This window comes from Podarcis vaucheri, assembly GCF_965113315.1.
Source record: "Podarcis vaucheri genome assembly, chromosome: 5".
In the NCBI taxonomy this organism is placed as follows: Eukaryota; Metazoa; Chordata; class Lepidosauria; order Squamata; family Lacertidae; genus Podarcis; species Podarcis vaucheri.
In genome coordinates this window covers 42,534,485-42,554,540 of record NC_138763.1, presented here as the reverse complement: position 1 = coordinate 42,554,540, position 20,056 = coordinate 42,534,485, and the positions used below count along the sequence as shown (strand labels likewise).

Here is a 20,056-nt window from a genome sequence, read left to right as displayed (position 1 = left end):
ATAGAAAACTCATTTCTGAGAATGATATTTCACCACAACTGCTTCTCAAATTCCTTTCCAAAACCAGACAGCAGCAGGGCAGCCACTTTTATTCTTTCCGCTGGGGCTCTTGCGCCTTTTCACAACAAGCAGAAATGAAGAGGCCACTCTTTGCCCGGCGCTGCACCTTGATGCGAGCGGGAAACCGCACCTGTTGAATTTCTGCCGATTCCTTTCAATTGTTCAAGAGGAGGAGGAGGTGAGGCAAAGCCAAGAAGCCCCTAAAGCAGGAGCCTGTAGGCTCTGTTCGTACAGGGGTTGGGGTGAAGAGACTCAAGCTTTTGACCTGAAAACTTAATGCCCCTTTCTCTTTCTTAGGGGGGGGGTGGAGGGAGGTCAGGAAAGCTCCCTTGAGAGAGCCACCTCCGAACGCCAGCGCCCCCCCCCCAGGCTCGAGCCGCCCCGCTCAGTGCGCTTCCCCATTGGCGGAAGGAGAACGAGGAAGTGAAAGAGCCTAGAAAGAACCAGGAGGAAAATATCGAAATTATCCTGCGGGCGGGCCCTGGCAACTCGGGAGCCTCCAGAAACGCTGCCTTTGCGGCGTGCCTGTGTGGTGCTGCCGCGGCTGCTGCTCTGCCTCCCTCCGCCAGCGCGCGCCTGGAGCGGCGAGCGGAGCGCGAGGAGGCGGCGCTGTGCATGCTGGGCTCGGAGCGCGGCGGCGGGGCTTTGCCCTAGGAAGCGAGGCAGGAAGGACTTGAACTAGCGTGCAGCCGCCTCCGCCAGCCCTGCCTCCGCGAGACCCCGAAGGGGCTGCGCGCCCGGCGCCTCGGCCGGATCGGAGCCGGGGCCAGGAGCGGCAGAGGCAAAGTCCCGAAGGCAGAGGCGGGACGGGGCTGCGAGGGAGGCGGAACCGGGGGAGGGCGGTCGACCCTGGGAGCCGCGCTCTCTCTCTCTCTCGCCGCCCCCCCCCCGTCCCCGGTGGCTGATCGCCGCTTGGCAGGAGGAAGCCCCCCCTAGCTGCGGATCTGACTGAAGGGGGGCCGGGCGGGGAGGGAGGGAGGGAGGGAGGAAAGGGGTGGGAATCCCTCGCCCTCCGCGCGCTCTCCGGGGCGCACGGCGCTTTTTCGTCGGGGTGGTTTCGCGGGGCTTCTTCGGAGCCGCGGAGCGGGTGAAAGGGGAGCCGACGTCGCCGGGGGCGCCTCCGCCAGCAGCAGCAGCTCCCGCAGCAGCAGCAGCAGCTCTCCCGCCGCCTCCCCCTGGCCGGGAGATGGTGACATATGAAGCGCGCTGGAAGGACCATGGTTGAGCGGAACAGCAAGTTCCTGCTGATCGTGGCGGGCTCCGTGTGCTTCATGCTCATCCTGTACCAGTATGTGGGGCCGGGGCTGAGCCTGGGCTCGCCGAGCCTCCGCTCCTACCAGGACGAGCTGGACCTCTTCCCCACGCCGGACCCGCACTACGTGAAGAAGTACTACTTCCCCGTGCGCGAGCTGGAGCGCCAGCTCGCCTTCGACATGAAGGGCGACGACGTGATCGTGTTCCTGCACATCCAGAAGACGGGCGGCACCACCTTCGGCCGCCACCTGGTGCAGAACGTGCGCCTCGAGGTGCCCTGCGACTGCCGGCCCGGCCAGAAGAAGTGCACCTGCTACCGGCCCAACCGCAGGGAGACCTGGCTCTTCTCGCGCTTCTCCACCGGCTGGAGCTGCGGGCTGCACGCCGACTGGACCGAGCTCACCAACTGCGTGCCGGGAGTGCTGGACAAGCGGGAGAGCGCCGCCGCCGCCGCCAAAACGCCCAGGTGAGCAGCAGCAGGACGGGCAGGAGGGAAGCCTGGCTCTCCCGGCGCCGGGAGCTTAAACCTCCTTGTTTCCTTTCATTGCCGGTTCTGTTCCCCACTCCTTTATCCTAGCAGCAACCCTCGAGGTAGGCTAGGGCCCCAACTTCACTCCTGATTTCGCAAGTGGGTGTTCTCTCTCTCTCTGACCTGCTAACCACTGGGCTACACTTTCTGCACTTCCTCTTGAGAAAGAGGGCCTGGTTGGATCTCCTGGACCGGGGTTCCAGAGTGTGTGTCATTCCCATAGCCTGCTTATATGGCATTTTTGGTTGTACTCAAGCATGCTGTGGTGGTAAGGGGGCACGCACAGATCGCACGTGGCTTGGCTGTTCCTTCAGACTTGGGAACTTGCATTTATTGCACTTGCTGCTCAGCCTGCTTCTGGGGTAGGTTTGGTGATGAGGCGGAAAATAACAAGAGAGTTGCAAGTTGGGCACATGCAGCCTAACAGACTCTATTCACCCGGCCCCTGTCCTCAACATGCCAGCTTAGTCCTGTGGAATTGTCCTCAGAGCAGATCCCCTTCATCAATAGGGTCACCACTCTGTCCCCCACCCACACTTGTGCACCTTTAATAGTTGCACAATATACAGAATTTAGCAGCTGATGTTGGGGGAGGAGGAGGGAAAGTACTGTACCTGTGGAATTTCTGCCCATAGTAAAGCTGTTAAATCTGCAATAGAAGCCGGGGCAGAGAAGTGTCAGCCCTGTCTGCAGCAGCCTGCCTGCCTGCCTTCATATTGTGCTCATGCTGAACCATCCCTCTACCTCATAATAACCATCTCCCCTTATACCAAAACCACTTGCTACTCCTTTCCTTCCCTGCTCTGTACTCTCAGGGCATGCCTTCCTCCACAGACCTTAACTGGACTTGATCATTTTAAATATTGGAGTTACGATATTGGAATCTCCCTCCCACTTACATCTACATTTGCAGGCTGGCTTGAGAGAAAGAGCCTCTGAGTATGAGCAGAGTACCGTGAATTGCAATGGCGATGTGCAGGTTAAAGAAACAATTAATAAACAAAATGTCCCATCGTTCCCCTTAACAGCCATTCACTCCCCATTTGAGAAAAGGGAGCAGAATGTTTGAAACAGATTGTGTACTCCTCAAGCAAATTTGAGCCCCGGGATTTTCCAGTTCGCAAATGAATCCCTGCATCTCTCCCAGCACATGTTGGGCAGATGCCTCCGCACCTAATTCTGGGAAGCCCACATCACCCCAATGCTACAGCACATAGTATTACTCCGGACCTTGCACCCTGCTCAGCGCCGACCCCTTCCCCTGCTCTGCAGTCTGCACCTCACAGCCTTGACCTTTCTCACTGCTTAGCCCACCTATAGGAGGCACACCACAAGAGCCATTGATCTCCTGGCCATTGTACTTCACATGTCAAGTATCTGAACAGCGTTTCTGCTTGTTGCCCCTTTCTCATACTATCCTAAGTGTTGTCCTGTAGCCCTACATATCCTACCCTTACTAGTAGCATTTTTCTCTCCTGTAGTCTCCCATCTATATATGCTGCACAGAGTGCATTGTTCAAAGAGTGCTCCGCATTCCTGCTTGTGTGCCCTTGTCCTGGGCTGCGTCCCTAAGAACTTTATTTTTCAGGCTTAGACTGCCCTGCTGTTCATCCTTCCTTTCCGCCAAACCTGTGGACACACCCGCTTGATTAGCCGGTGAGCCCTGATCCTCCTGTTTAGATGGCACAAATTCGCCTTGTTGCAAAGCATCATCCCTTCCTCATCTGGCTGCCTACCCCTTTTCTTGCCCATGTGTACTTGAACCCAGTACTTCCACACGGCAACCACCGAAACGCTTCCTCCTGTGGTTTCTCTTCCTTTCTCCTGGATTAGTGGGGTTTTTGGGGGGAGGGAAACAAAAAAACAGGACAGCTGAACACCAGCCTTTGGGAAGCAAGGAAAGTTGTCACTAGGCATGAGTCCCATTCCGCTGCCCTGCTTTCCACTTTTCATATCCTAACTTAAATAAATAAATAAATGTCCCCTGCTCCTCTTATTTCTCCGTTAATATCTCTTGGCCTTTCCTGATCCTCAGAATCGGCTGTGTTTCTTTAAATCATTTAGAGATGCTTCTAATTCCTTCCTCTGTAATTTTAATATGTTGGAGTCTCATTCAAAGAGCTATTGTTCCCTCTGTTGTCCTACCTACCTAGTGAATGTAAATGATTGATTGTTACTACCCTTTAGAGCCTTTTGTTCCAAAGTTTAGCTCCCATAGCTCCGCAGGATTTTATGTTCACATTTGTTGATGCCATGTGCTGTGCATGTATATTGTTAATATCCTTTATAATCCTTGCAGTGAGTAGGCAGCCTTGGAAGGCAGAACCTTGTATTCCCCCCCCCCTTTTCTTCACTGCTGCTATGCTCATTTCTTTCTCTTCTCTTTTTGCTCCATTTCGGTTAGACTTGTTCGTCATGCAGTGCTGCATGCAGTTATCAATTATGTCTATTGATTCTGTTGTTCTTCCTAGCTTTTTAACTCATCTTGGTGGATTTCATCATTAATCGCTCTCGCCCTGCCTTATGCAGGCTGACGCAGGAGTATCAAAACAGGGAACTTCTCCCAGAAGGGCCAAACCCATTTAGGTTTCTTTTCTGGGAAGACAGACATGTGTAAACAGTTACAAACAATGCCCTTCCATGTTTACTATGTTGACATTTGGTCAAGACCTGTGATGTCGGAAAATACCTTGCAAAGTAAAAATGGTAGAATGTTTATGTTCTTGTGGCTTTTGTGTTTAAAGAAAAGAAAAAAGAAAAATCTGACCTTTGACTCTTAGCTAGCAAATCATTAACCTTGCATAAAGACCAGTATACAGATTTATGGGTGAATTCTCCTTTCCTCGAATTAAAACTTACATGCTAATGCTAAAATGGGTTTATATTTTGTTGGAACAATGACAAGCTGGGATAGTGAGAGTAAGGGCTTTGCTATGTGATTGCTGGGGTAGCAGTGACCACTAAATTTACTTGTATTGGCTGAGTGGTCTGTTCTTTTGGGAAGTGAGTCCCAGAGAACCCAGAAGTGCTTTTCTTAAGGCTGTGTTTGTGATGAACTTTGTATTGTAAATATTTTTTGGATTTGTAATGACTCTAGGTTTGGGATTTCTTTTTCCCTGGTATCTGATTCTAGTAGCGGTTAGCAGCTATCCTTTTTTTAAAAAATAACAAGCTGATCTCAGTGAGTTCAGTGATGAGCATGGATAGGACAATAGCCTCAAACTGAGGTTGTGTAAAAGAGAAAATGTTATTCTGCAGCATACAAATTCTGATGTTTGGTTTTGGCCTCTGGCTTAGTTTGCTTCTTTTTTGTCTCCCTGATGGTGCCCTGCTAAGGTTGAGGAAGGTCTTGATGTTCAGCCATGAAGGGCTTCTGGTGATGAGGAGGTTTAGCAATCAGCTGCTCATAACCTTTCTCTATTAATATCCAATGTTCTGGCCATTCATTAACTGTGTACAGGGGAATGTTTTTGATAACGATAAACAAGAGCTGCTGGCTTGACTTTGTAATATTGTCCTATCACACAGGCCTATTGTGCTGCAGTCCATTTCAGCATGTCCACAGAAAGATAACATTTCTCGCCGCTTGTAATGAAATCTGGCTTCATAAACAAGAGCTGTTTATGTAAAACCACTGGTGGAGCGCATTTCCTTTGTTGGGATAGAAAAGGGATTCATTCTTGCATTATTTCCACTACAGTGGTGACTGTATCACTTCATTTCCCCCCTCTGAATAATGTATCTAGGGTAATGGAACAGCCTCTGCTTTTCACGTCTGGCGCACGTTACAGAGCCTGCTGAGAGCAGCGAAATGCGTTGGGTGATACCTTTTGTTGGACTCGCTTTCTTGGCTTGAGTATGTGCAAGGTCCTGAGATTCACAGAGCTCACCCTGTCGAAATGGGGCTCCAACATTTTTTATTTGAAAGCAGCAGCCGACAGAAGAGCCGTTATTTCAGATCCATTTCACTTGGACGAATTTTGTCTGCGATTCCAAGTATGTATATCAGGAAGGAAGCTCCATGCAGTGATGCTCAGCTTTTTGAAAATATGCATAGGATCAGGCTGCCAGTTGCTTAATAGCACAGGCCTGTACATGTCTACTCAGAAGTAAGTCTCATTTAGTTCAGAAGCTTTTACTCCCATCTTAACAGGGGTATAGGATTGCAGCCTAAACAACTTTTTTCTCAAATGCACCTGTTAGGATTACCAATTTGAACTGATATAGTCTCTTCCATTCTGTAATTTTCTACTTGCTGATGTTCTCTTTCCAGTTGTTGCATCAGAGCTGTAAGTGTAGGAAAGCTGTTTGTTTGTTTAGAGCTTTTTAAGAAAAAACAAGAAAAGGTGCCTGAGTTTCTCTAATGCACCCTGCCAGTGTCTCTTACAGGCATTCTTGAAGGTCGTTCAGCAGTGCTCATAAATACATACAAATCATCAGCTAAAAGATTGTTAACCTTGTAAGCTGTGCCATTTCAGCACTGCTAAGTGCATTCTTCCACTACAATCTGTAGCCTGGTACAGTACATGTACGGAATGCAATGGCTCTTGTTGCTTTCCTGCTCCACCAGTGACACCAGGGCCTTTTCTTTCTTTCTTTCTTTCTTTCTTTCTTTCTTTCTTTCTTTCTTTCTTTCTTTCTTCAAAGGATACTTAAATTGCTTCCTTCATTTCCTCATGTCTCTCTGACGACATCATGCTAAATCTAGTTCTGTGCGTTCAAATGCATTGTTGTGTTTTGCAGGGAGGTCTGATGAATTGTGGAAAGATTGCTGTTAGACAGTTATAAAGTTGTTACAATATCTTACAGATTTTGGTTAAGAGCCCACACCTCTTCATTGTTTTCCAGTTCTCATCATGGTTTTTTTTTGGGGGGGAGGGATTATTTGATGTTCATTTGGCTTGTGATCCCTTTTCCTGAGGAACAACAGAGCAAAAATTATTCACGTGTGCATAAACCCATCACGCTGTGGAAGAAGCCCTTTCATGACATAGGCGGTGTATGCACCACAGGCTTAAAGCACATGACTTCCCCCAAAGACTCCTGGGAACTATGGTTTGTTAAGGCTGCTGGGAATTGTTGCTCTGTGAGGTTTTCAGGATTCTTTGGACAGGAGCCACCTTACAAGCCCAGACAGTGGAAGCCCTGTACAAAGGGGGGGGGGGGGCTTTCCCGAATAATAAGAATAATAATGATAAGAGTGTGTCAACCCTTTCCTACTCTGAAAATTCCGCCTCCCAAACAAGTTACTCATGGCATAGTAGGAGATGGAGACAAACAGCAACCTGGTGTATATTTTGGTTTTGAAGCTTGCAGCCTCTTTAACCTCTTTAATACAAGCATCATGTTGGTGTGGAAGGCCTTCTGCAGTTGCTACTGCACACGGCACTATCTCTTTCTTTTTCATATTTCTTTCTATATCTTTCCTCCCACACCCTCTATTTCTCTGCCTCCTTCTTCTTCCCCGAATTGACTTCTTTTTTTAAATATGAGCTTCATTTGGAGGCTTACTTAATCTCTGTTTTGTGTGCACATTCATGTGAGCGTGTCACTGAACTCTTACCTGCTGAGCTTTTCATTTGACTTTGTCACTGCTTGCAAAACTGTTAGGAACACCCCTCCTGTGACCACAATCTAAAATAATAATGATAAAAACCCCCTCTGCTATCAAGTGGCCTGTTTGATTGTTTCTTAAATTCAGAGAACCTGCTCTCAAGGATCTGGGGGGAAAATAGATCTCTCTGTGCCTTTTCCCTTCTTTTTCTCTCTCTGTTTTGGCTTAAATTTCATTTAATAGATCAATGAGATGACTTCTCTAACATCTCTGGCAAGCTATTTTTAGCTTTTTAAGCTTTAAAAGAAACAACAGGGCCCTAATAATGTGGTGGCTTTTGTTTGCGTGTTGTGTTGTGGACTTTAACAGCTTGGTACCATTTCTTCCTCCCTCGCTGTAGATTCGGCATATCCATTGTGTGCCCATTTGGAAATGCCAGTGGCATCATGCCAAGAGGCAGACTGACTTGAAATGTTTCGCGTAAATACATCTGAATTTGGGTGTAAAAGGCCCGTCCTATGCTTCACAATGGCAGAGCAGAGAAATATCTCCCTGACTTGTTCAGATTCTTTGGTGCTAGAGGTCACCCGGAGGGCATTTGGAGGTGGTCCATGGCCTTGATATAGGTAAAAGGTAAAGGTAAAGGACCCCTGGACAGTTCAGTCAAAGGCGACTATGGGGTGCTGCGCTCATCTCGCTTCAGGCCGAGGGAGCCGGCGTTTGTCCACAGACAGCTTTATGGGTCATGTGGCCAGCATGACTAAACCACTACTGGCACACGGAGGACCATGACAAGTGCCAGAGCTCACAGAAATGCTGTTTACTTCCCACCACAGCGGTACCTATTTATCTACTTGCTCTGGTGTGCTTGTGAACTACTAGGTTGGCAGAAGCTGGGACAGAGCAACGGGAGCTCACCCTGTCGTGCAGATTCAAACCGCCGACCTTCCGATTGGCAAATCCAAGAGGCTCAGTGGTTTAGAGTCTAGACCACCGCACTACTCACATCCCTTGATATAATATCCAGCTAGTCCTACAAACATGTATTCTCTATTCTCTGGAATGCTCTCCCCATTCAGCTCCACCTGGCACCTTCACTGGCTTATTTTTGGCACCAGGTAAAGACTTCACATTTCCCCCAGGTCTTTGATGGACCAAGCTGATTCAGTGCACTGCTAAAGCTTACTATGGCTGTTATGGGGTGGGGAGTTGGGGGGTTGGTATGTTATACAAATGATTTTTCCTAGGGTATAATGTTCTTACATTTATGCTTTTAAATGTAAGTCGCTTGGATACCTTTTAGGTAACAAGCAACTAATAAGTTTAATTTAAGTATATCATACCACATTGTACCATATCATTTCTGCTGTATGCTGAGGAACACCATTGTCCCATCTAGCTCAGTATGGTTTAATGCCTGGCAATAGTCCTCCAGAGATTCTGCAAAGACAGATCTTTCCCAGTGCCCCTTCAACCCATCTGCTGCTGCCTCTATCCACCCACAGAATTGCCTGCTGCCGTTTCACCAGCCGGCGAAATACCACGGCCACCACGACTGACAAGCCCCTTCCAACCTGCCGCCTGAGGCAAGGAGCTCATTTTAGCCAACCCTATCTTGATGGCGCTGTGGGTTAAACCACAGAGCCTAGGGCTTGCCAATCAGAAGGTTGGCGGTTCGAATCCCCATGATGGGGTGAGCTCCCATTGCTGGGTCCCTGCTCCTGCCAACCTAGCAGTTCGAAAGCACATCAAAGTGCAAGTAGATAAATAGGTACCGCTCCGGCGGGAAGGTAAACGGTGTTTCCGTGCGCTGCTCTGGTTCGCCAGAAGTGGCTTAGTCATGCTGGCCACATGACCCGGAAGCTGTACGCCGGCTCCCTTTGCCAATAAAGCAAGATGAGCACTGCAACCCCAGAGTTGGCCACGACTGGACCTAATGCTCAGGGGTCCCTTACTTTACTTAAGATTGAGGTACAGGTGACCTGGACAGCCCTTTGGGATTATCACCCCTACAGGCAGCAATTGTTCTAGGTGCATCCAATATGTGCGTGAACACAACTGCGCACTTCGCACCTAACCCTGAAGTGACCTGATAACATCATAAAAAGCAGTGGGGCTGGGGCGGAACGGTGTGTTTGCAAGCTTTGTGAATGTGTGTTGCAATTATATTAGGGCTGCCATACGTCCGGATCTTAGGCAAGTAAATAAAAAAATTACTTTTTTGGCATTTTTGTTAAAAAAAATAACCCCAACAATTTTTGGGATGTCCTGGCAAGCCGGAACGTAACGCCCACGTAAATGGGTCACTACCTGTACTTTGCTCTTAGGCAGTGACTGCATAGATTGCTTGCCAGTTCTTCATTAAATGAAGTATTTAGGTGGGTTCCTGAGAAAGCTTTTAGAATAGCACAGTATGTAAACTCCTAATATATACACCAACTTAGGCTGCCATCTGCATACATGGACCTCCCAGTAAGCCCCACTGAAAACAAGGGGGCTGAATTCTGCGTAAATATGCACTGTTTGCTTGCACTGTTAAGAGTTATCTCTCCAATGTTCTCTAAGAGCTCTTAAGGGCACTTCCTATAAACAAAAGTTAAAATCCTTTGCAAGGATGGAATTACGGTATATCAGGAGCTTACATGATTAGAGTTGTTTTCCTATGGAGGAATGGTCAAGACTAGGGCTGATTCAAAGGCTCAGCCTCCTCCAGAGAGACAAAGACTCCTCAGAAGAAGGGCTTGAAAACCGCTCTCTGTGTGAATGTTGCTTTTTGAACGGAGAGTCCATACTGGCACCAACAATTTCACGAATACGCAGAGCTGATCCCAATACTTCTTTGGAGCTTGGTGTTCGTACGGCAGGCCACTTTCCAAACATTATGCTCACCATTTGGAGTGCTGCCATCAAAAGTGCTTTTTACGGCGCTCCCTTCCCAGGAGAGCTTTAATGTTTAATGTTGTGTAGCACATAGTGAATAGCAGGGGTGGGAAATTCTAGCCCATGAGCCTGCTATACACCCCCCCCCCTTGAACTGTGAGCCCATTTCAACCAAGCCATGCCCACCTCTCCTATACCTGATGCCATATATGACGTCAGGTGTTCAGCTGGTAAAACCCTGGCACGGGCAAAAGGGAGTTTGCAGGCGCCCTCTGCAAAGCGCCCCACAAGATAGCACTTTGAAAGGGACCCTGCAAGATCCCTGTGGGCAAAGACGGTCATGTGATCTCATTGTGATGTCAGGTGGGTGGCCAGATCAAGCCTCACCATCCCTATAGAGGCCTGGGCTTGAATTTTTGTTCAGCCATGGAGCCTGGACCTGTCTCCTAGCTCAGCTCATTCCCCATCATTAGGGAAGTTATTGCATGCTGCCTTGATCTGCTGCAGGAAAAGGTGTGGTGATTTTTTTAAAATGTAAGAAATGTGTGTGTGTGTGTGATATCTGTAAACTACTTGGTATAAATTTCTATGGGTTTTAACTTATAGGAGGTGGGATGATTTTCTGGGTTTCTGCTGCTTCAGAAGACACTTGAGCACAGCAGTTCTCTTCTTTGTGGACTTCTTTGCTTGCCTGCTTTTAATTTCTTGTCCGGATACTTTACTTCTGAGTAAACATGTATAGGACTGCACTGTCCCTGATTTTCCCCATCACTTGTGAAACCGGCCTTAACTTGCTTACACTATAGCTATTCATGTTTGTAAGCAGAGTAGACATTGTTGCTATGACTTTTGTCTTGTTTTAATGCTCCCTCCATTAGCAATAACATCCAATTTCCTATAGGAAAATCATTTGTAAAGCAAACAGCATTGTAATTCAAGTTATTTAATTCAATTCATTTGTTGCTCTCTCCGACTGAAGAAACTTCAAAGAAACTACGACTGGAAAAATATAAGAAAATACACATCAGAGATATCATTTTATTATCATGTATTTTCAATTTTAAAATTATGTGTGCTTACACTAAAATGTTAATCAGCAAATAATCAGTTACAAAATAATAAAATATCCTTTCACACCCAAAAATCAAATCAGCAACTGTAATAAGTTGTTTTTTTATCTTTCTGTTGCAGGAATCAGAATTTCTTCTATTAACTGGTGTACAGTAGTGTCTTAGAGACTGAGGGCAGATTCACAGCATACATTTCAAAGCAAGTGACTCCTCACATTATCTTGGGATCTGTAATTTCCCTCTCACAGAGCTACAATTCCCAGCATCCTCAACAAACTGGATTTCCTGGGAGAAGACGTGTGCTCCATATGTATGGTGTGAATCTGCCCTGTGTTATGAATCGAGAATTCACCAGTCTAGATCTCAGAACTGCCATGAACTTACCAAGCGGCCTTAGGAAAGATGTTGTGTCTCAGCCTCAGTCCCCTCATCTGGTGAATAATAATAATGCAGACTTTAATTGCATGGTCTCTGTAAGGATAACAGCTAGATGATGCAGGTGAAACACTTTGAAATGCTTGAAAGCGCTATACAAATGTATTCTTACTGCCTCTTGGGGGCCTACTTGAAAAATGTGTGTCACGTTTGTCTTTTGGAAACCTGCTCCCTTAGATCATAATCAAAGCAATGTTCAAATCCCTTTTCCGTAGAGGTTTTTTTTATAAGGCTTAACTACATGAGATGTTCCTTTTCCCTAGAAATGGTTGTGGGGCTCTTCTCGTCTTGTTCTTAATTGAAAGGTGCTTTGCTTTTCACAACCAAGTATCTCAGAGCATATTCTTTAGAGCTTCTGCTCGGTAACTGTTTCCTCTGGGACCATGGAGCATTACAAAGTGCTTGCCGGTACCCTTAAGGGAATTATGATCAGAAGCAATAATGCAGTGAGGCTTCGGAAGGTGGGTGGAGGAGACAAGCAACTTTTGAAGACGAACCCTGCAGGGTGTTCTCAAAATCCAGAGCCGGCAGGTAAGAATGGATGGGAGACTTAATGTCTAGCCACACATAAGATCACTTTATTTTATTCTTTATTCATGGTATTCTTCTTCCACCCAATAACAGAAAGTTCCTTGGGCAGCTTGCAGGAAATAAGTACAGAAACAGTTTAAATACAAAATAAAACTTAAACTCAGGTGCAACATAAATCCAGCCAGAGAAACAGAAAGCACCACAAACCCAAAATTAAAAATAAAGCTTTAAAGATTAAATAAAAAGGTCTGCACCTGGCACTGAGAAGACTGTCTTAGATAAACCTCTCTAGGGCTATAACTTGGTGGTAGATCATCAGCTTTGCATGTAGAAGGTACCCGGTTCAGTCCCTGGCATCTGCAGCTATAGCTGGGAAAGACTCGTGCCAGGAATTCTGAAGAGCTGCTTGCCAGTCAGTGTAAACAATTCTGAGCCAGATAGATCAATGCTCTAACTCAGTATAAGGCAGATTACTATGTTCCTGTGAATATAGGAATTGGGATGCCACTACTGAAAAGGCCCTGCCTGTGGTGGTTCCCTGCCCCCACTTCATTTGGCAGTTTCTTTGTCTTACATTCCTTTTAATCACAGCCACTTCATTTCTGCCAGAATTGTTGACTTTACACAGGTATCTAAAATACGCCTAAATTTACCCAGCTCAGCTCTGTTTTACCTTGAGTTAATGCTAAGTTCATCTTAACAGCTGAGAAACTCTTTTTAAAAAGCAATTCTTTGCAATTGCCTGTCATCTTTAAGAAGAAAACGGTGATTTGCAATTAGTGATTTTTATGCTAACACCACAGCATGTTGCATAACTCTTCTCTACCTTATGAACCAGTGATTCTTGGTGATGCTTTGCCATGGATTACATCACCAGCATTTTCTTTAGTGCATTCTGAGAGTTTAAAAACCTCTCTTTCTTTTTCTGCAAGCTTTTAACAGTGCAAACACCAAGAGATATTGATATTCACTTTTTAGAAAAAGTGCTTGCATTAGCAAACAGCCCATGTACGTATGTTAACTGATGATGGAAGTAATGTGAGCTTCAGCATGGTCACTAAAATGCTCTTCAGATAAATGCATGGCGTGTCCCCATTTCCTCCTGCTCTGGTCAGACACGCATAAATGAAGCTCCAGAAATGATCTCCCATTTAGGTACTGGCCGTTCTGAGAGATAGAATGGAGTCAAACACTTTGAGAACCTTCTCAAGAGCTATATACCGTAATTTTTGGTGTTTTACTCAGCACTAGAAAGTTTTGAATTCTCCCTGCTTCCCAGGATCATAAATGCCACGGTGGAATCTCACTCTGCAGCCTGAAATCAATTATCAATGCAAATGAGACTTGATTGTCTTAAAGTAGAGGTTGCCAACATGGTGCCTATGTGCCCACCAAGGGATTTTCCACAGGGTCTCTGCCCCCACAGCTGAAATTAGGCCTGAAAAAAGCATTCTGTTGTAGCCAGTACAATAGGTTGTGCTGTCAACTTGAATTCTGTATGTGTGTGTGTGTTTGGTGCCATTTGCAAATGTGTCCCCTGATCCAAAAAGATTGGTGACCCCAGTCTTAAGATATTGCTATAGAATGAGTTTTTGTGGCTGTTCTTTAGTGTCTGCTTCAATGAATATCATCTTCAATGGGAAATGGTCCCACGCAGATGGAACCCCTGAGTGAGATTTGCATGCATCTTGTATTTTATTTTCATCTCTAAGTGCTTTTGATCTCAGCCATCTACCATCAACAACTTTCCTGCGCCAACCAAACCTTGTAAATAAAGTATGGTTGAGGGGGTGGCTCTTGTCTATGGTCCATTTTTCCTTTCAGCAATGATTACTGTTAGGATATCAATGACAGCATTGACAGTATTGGGGTAAGAGGGTGGGAGGGAGATCAATGTTGCATTGCTGAGACAAATTGCAGTAGATTGCTGACTCGTCCATTCTTAACTGTCTTCTGCTTTTCCTAATGGAGACACTGGACAGACTAGGAGTAGAAGCATTAAAGTACAATCATAATCAGTCAACAGTTCCTCCTGTTAACACACTTGAAATCAGAAAAGACAGGATTAATTTTCTGCTTTCCCCCTCCACTCGCTGGACTTTTAAAGCTTCCTTTAAAGAGGCTTTGCCAAAGTAAAGTGGCATATACAAGTTGTGTTGCTGTGCAAGAAGAAAGAATAAATGGCTTTTATCCTGTCTAATGCTGTAGCTGTCTGCTGAAATGAATAACTGTCTCAAAGAAAACATGTTCCGTGCCCCTTGCCAAAAGCTAGCGTGCCCACTTCCAGAAACTTCTGGAATTTTGGGGGGTAGCCTGCGAAAAGCTCTCTTTCCAACTAAATGGCCGACTCATGGAGTTGCTTGCACATTATTTGCACTCTGACATTGACTGTTCGGCGAGTATGGATTTTGTAGCCAATGAGAGTGGGTTTCCTCGTTCTAAAGGTGAAGGACCATAATAAGCAAGTCAGGTAAGTTCTTGCGTGCAAGTATTACATTACCAATCTGACTTGGTTTTGCTTTTGTGGTGATACACAGATGATGGATATTTGGCAGATCTGCAACACGCGCTGGGCCTCACGAGAGCCGGCACCTGAAATTAGATAAAAGCAGCACAATGCATGCAGCAGCATGGGAGAAAGGAGGCTAAGCAATATGAGGATGTGCGCTTTCTGTCTCTGCCAAAGACTGTGAGCAATCTCGCAGTCCATATCACTGCATGATGGACCAGTTTCAAACCCAATAAACTAAACAAGAGGTAGGCAGCACTGATCTGTATCTGACCTATCAAGGCTCTCTCTGGCTCATGCAGCACAAATCATTTGATGTAATTTCAGTGTTTGTATTGTTTTCTACCTCCCAAGAGGAATCGCAGAGCTGCTAACAATAGCTTACTGGAAAGAATCCAGTAATCATGAAAAGCCACAACACAACTGGTAAATATAATACAACATTCATAAAATGTTATGGCTTGGACCTTAAGTTGACAACTCCCCCTCCAGCTATAGCCTTCCACATGCCAATTAATTACAAAGGTTGCCCATTTTCTAGGAGTAGCTTTCCAGGGGGTTGTGGGAGGAAAGGAGGGGTGGGAAAGACATTGTGTTCATGGGACAAAAGGTGGGATCTAATAAATCCCTACAATAGAGGTATTTCAATAAAATAAGAGGTTCTTCTGTATCGTGGTGGGACTAGGTGGTCTTTGTATCCTCCACGTCTCTGATTCTAATGGAGCACAATATTTATTCTTAATTATTGTTTACATTTATTAGTTGTCTGTTAACTTAGTCCTCAAGGGGACCAACTATACTTCGTTAACAAAAATTGGAATACAAAAAAAAGCATCAAATCAGATATAATGCATTGGCCCCAAAATGATACAAATACTTTAAAAGTACAACCAATAGCTTCAGCCAAATATATATACTCTTATGCCCCCTACCTAATTTACTGAGGCTATAATCCTATAAACACTAATTTAGAAGCCCCGGTCATGTGCATAGGGTTGCATGATTGCATTGTGAGACTTTAATCCTATGCAAACTTCCCTGGGAATAAGTCCCACAAGAAACAGTGGGATCTACTGCCAAGTAAACATGCGGAGGAACTGTTAAGAAGCTGCTTAGTTTCCCCCTTAATCTCTAGATTTCAGGAATGGGAGAGGAGGGCTGGAGCAAGACTGGCTTCAAGCCAGATGTTGAGTACCATAGAGGCAGACATTCAACAGAACTCTGGGTTGTCCTAGTACCTCCCACTCTGCTGGGAAGACAGAGAATTGACAGAATCTTGTGAAAGAGTCTTATCCAGCTGTCATCTGCAATTTCCTCATATGTGCACAGTGGCACACTTTGACTCTATGAAACTCTTTGTGCTGTTGAAATTGACAGTTCTCTTGTTCCTAACTGAGCACAGGTTGGGTGGGGATTGTGGAAGAGAGGGGGCCCCCGGTGAGTCCTTTCCTCGCCCCCATGATTCTCTTTGGAAATGTGTTGCTAACTGACTTGATTTTGCTGCTTTCTGTAAGTACATTGAAGAAATTGGTAATCGTTCCTTTCAACCAAGTCACACTCAAAGTTGACCCACTGAAATAATGGACTTAAAATCCATGGGCTTACTCTGAGTGTTGCTTAGTTGGGTACAACCCATAGAGTTCAGCAAATCACAGAATGCCAGAGCTGCTTGTGAGACATGGTTTAGACTTTTCCTGCTCATCCCTTGGATTTATTCTCCCTCCCTAGGGATTTGCTGAACCCCACAGCCATCAATTTTCCAGATGAGTTTTGTAGATGGGAATCTGCTTATTTGATCTGAGAGGCAATGTGAGTTGAGAAGTGCCTTGCAGATGGTTAGCAACTTTTAACACTCCCAGCATTAATCTTTCAACCTCCATTTCAAAGTTTCCCTGACTTCTTGCGTCTCCCCCCTCAAAAAAATACCCAACACCACCAAGTAATTTGTCTTGCAGTGGTTGTCCTTGGAACACAACTCATTCATTTAGATTTTTGCCTCTTCTGCTTTTATCTTTGCTGAGAAAAAATAGGAGTAAGCCCACCCAGTGCTTTCCCACAAGGACTTGGAGGTGTGGTTTAAAAAGAACTACGGAGAATGAACTTCTATATGGAGTTCAAAGGAAGTCTTAACAACAAGGCCTTTGTTTCAATTTGCATCCTGAACTTGTGTATAAAATACTGTACTTCCTGGCTCTGTAGTTTTGGCGTTGGCCATTAGTCACGTTTAAGTAGATTATAAGCGGAAAGAGAGGAAAAATAAAAGCCTAATAATAAATGAAGACTATTGCACAAACCACATCAGTACTGGTTTGCTTGCATATAATGCTATGAGAACGTGCGTCATTTTCTACAGAAGTCCACAAGAATGTTGAGCTGGTCTAAGCAATATTTGATGTTAAAGGGGTTCTTTGTCCATGTAAAGAATGAGCAAGGATGCTGTGCACGGTCCTCTAGTGCTAGTCTGTTCAGAAGGTCCTGGAGGAGGCATCTTACCAACCAAGATCTGAAGTCTTCCTCTTTTGTAGACAGTGCATTAAGGAAATCAGAGGGTGTTGTATAAAGGCAGAGAAAGCTGCAGTTCCTGTCTCTTCAGTTTTCTGGAATCAGCTTGGGGCAAAAGTGTCTCTAGCTCAACCATCTTCTCCCTGTCTGAAGCTCTGGTATGGGGAAGTGCAAAACAGTGTTTGCTGTCCTAAGGTTACATTCTATGAGCCATGTATGTGTCAGATCTGGCAAATATTTTTTTTTCTCAGCATTTTTTTAACGAGTCTCTTTCGGCAAAAAGGAAGAGAATTAATCAAATTTGACTGATAAATTTTTATTTAAAATGTGTGTTTCCTGGAGAGGGGTGGGATCCTGTACCAGTTGAGATTCCTGCATTGCAGGGGGTTGCACTAGATGGCCCCCAGGGTCCCTTCCAACTTAAAAAGCTAACCTTAAGGGTGATGGGATCGGTGCCACTGCAGTTTAAATAGCTTTTGTTTGCATATTGAAGCCATGACTGCCTTAACAAGAAGGCAAGGGAACACATCCTTCTGAAGTCTTTCCCCACTGAAACACCACTGTGGTTGGGAGAACCAAAGCGAGGAGGTACTCCCCCCCCAAAAAAAAAAAAAAACCTCCATAAGTGTTGGGAGTCTCTTTCTCTCTCTGCTTGTTTGACATAAAACTTAACACAGTTCTAGATTCCCCTGGCACTCTGTTGTGAGAGAGTTGTCCACCTTGGGTTTGTCTTACTCAAAAGAAACTGGCTGCATTGCACTTCTATAACCTTTGGGTTTTAGAGAGGAACAGAGCGTACGGGGTGGGGTTTGTTTTTTTAAAAATACATTTTGCAAACTCATTGCAAGCCAGGCAGATTTTGTGATGCATGACAGCAGTTGCCTCTTGATGAGCCCAGGGCATCTGTGCAATTGCATTTTGCCAGTTTTGTGATTTGGGAAAGCACCCACGGGATCATTAGTATTAGCACATCTCAAACAGAAATGGGCCACTTCCTTACAGCAACAGCACAGAGATTTTCTTGAGAAACACCAGTGCAAGGATTGGCTTGGTTCAGGCTTATTTTCAATTACATCTCTCTCTTCCTGTTAATCATTTAAAATACAAAAATAACCTCTTACCGTGGATAAGATAGATTTTGGTTGGGACAGAATTTTTATTTCCCTCGAAGCCAATCTGCTGATTGGTTTCTTGGGAGACAGAGAAGCTGAACGCTCTGGTAGTATTTTGAATGCAAGTTGCTTCCTGTTACTATTCTTAAGAACTGGGTTTGTAACCAGACCAGGTACCCATTTCATATGCTGTTCAAAGCACTACCGATTTCCAGAGCAAGATTGTTTTTTTGCCCCTGCCCCCCTCCAGTTGTTCACACTAACAAAATCAAAAACTGCAGACACAGGCCCAAGTCTTATAAATACAGTCGGACAGGCAGAGAAGATGGAATTTGGTTGGTTGGCATTCAGCCAGCAAAGCTAACTAACCCTACTGTAGGATTTGCAGCGCTCACACACACAAAAAAGAGGGGGGATTTGGTTTCAGTATCTTTGCAGAGTAACCCATCTGTAGCTAACTGTTTGCATTTTATATACTGTACTCTTGAAAAAAGAAAACACACAAAGCCTTTAGGTCTGGTCCCAGTTGTTGACCCTCAGATGGAGAACTCACAGTGGTGGGGCTTGTTATGTCCGGTCCTTCTGTTCCAGCAGATGAAGTGTCTCAGTTTTTGAAACCTGGATTGTACATTGAGGTCAGGGAATAAAATAAAGGATTCTCACCTCCCTTCCCACTCCTGTCACATTTTGTTGTTCCAGTACAAAACCCTTTCCAAAAACCAAGTGATACTTTTCATGACTACTCCAGAAGATGTTGTTTCTCTCCCGCTCTCTCCCTCTCACTTTCACACACACACACACACACACACAAACAGAGAGAGAGAGAGAGAGAGAGAGAGTTGTAATTATGAAGAATGCAGGGTGGATAAAATTGATTTTAAAATATATTTTTAAAAATGAAGTCACATTTTATATTAAGTCACTTAAAAGACTTGATTGAAAATGAAATCTGAATTGAATAAAAACATAATGAACTCTACACTTATCTTTTGCAACTGAATAGAATTAACACCTGCTTTCCTATGCAACAGGACAAAAATGGAGAAAATGTTTTATTTGTGAGGTCAAGTACTGTAAATATGTTACAGCAGGTCTCTTATTGTGCAGCATTATTGCAAACTATAAATATTTATGACTATAACAAAACAGCTTGAGCATTTATTTTCTTTTTCATGGCTTACTAACTTTACTTTAGGGAGTTCTGAGCACTTAGGCCATAGTTCAGTATGGTGTGTGGCCCCTGCATTCTATCTTTGTTCCCTTGCACATGCCCTTTTCTAAGAGAGAGTGCCCTATGTTTTCCAGCATCCGTCAAATCCTGAGAGCAGTTTAGTAGGTTTACCAAAAAAGTAAAGATTTACTTTTCTCCTATGCACAGTGTGTCTTGGGAATGGGAGGTGCTGATGGAGCAGTAGTAAAGTGAACAGCAGTTGGCAGATGCTACACTTTTCCTGTGAGTATCTCAATTCAGACTTCATGCCAAAACATAGTTGAGAATGCTTAACTTAGAATTTGGCAGATGTCTAAATGGATGGACCATGATTTGCGATCAGCCAGAAATCCAGAAACTAGTGTGTGAAGCAGGTTTGCAAACCGCCCTGAGACCTCTGTGTACAGGGC

At 45.1% G+C, this 20,056-nt stretch overlaps 1 protein-coding gene across 1 annotated transcript in view; it reads left to right on the top strand.

Moving 5' to 3' along the window:
• Window positions 1–680: 680 nt before the first annotated feature.
• HS6ST1 (heparan sulfate 6-O-sulfotransferase 1) overlaps window positions 681–20,056 on the top strand; it is a 190,108-nt gene continuing 170,732 nt past the window's right edge. The window contains exon 1 of the mRNA XM_082225324.1: window positions 681–1,780. Coding sequence (XP_082081450.1) covers window positions 1,257–1,780 — 524 coding nt within the window. The 5' untranslated portion in view covers window positions 681–1,256. The remainder of the gene's footprint in view (window positions 1,781–20,056) is intronic.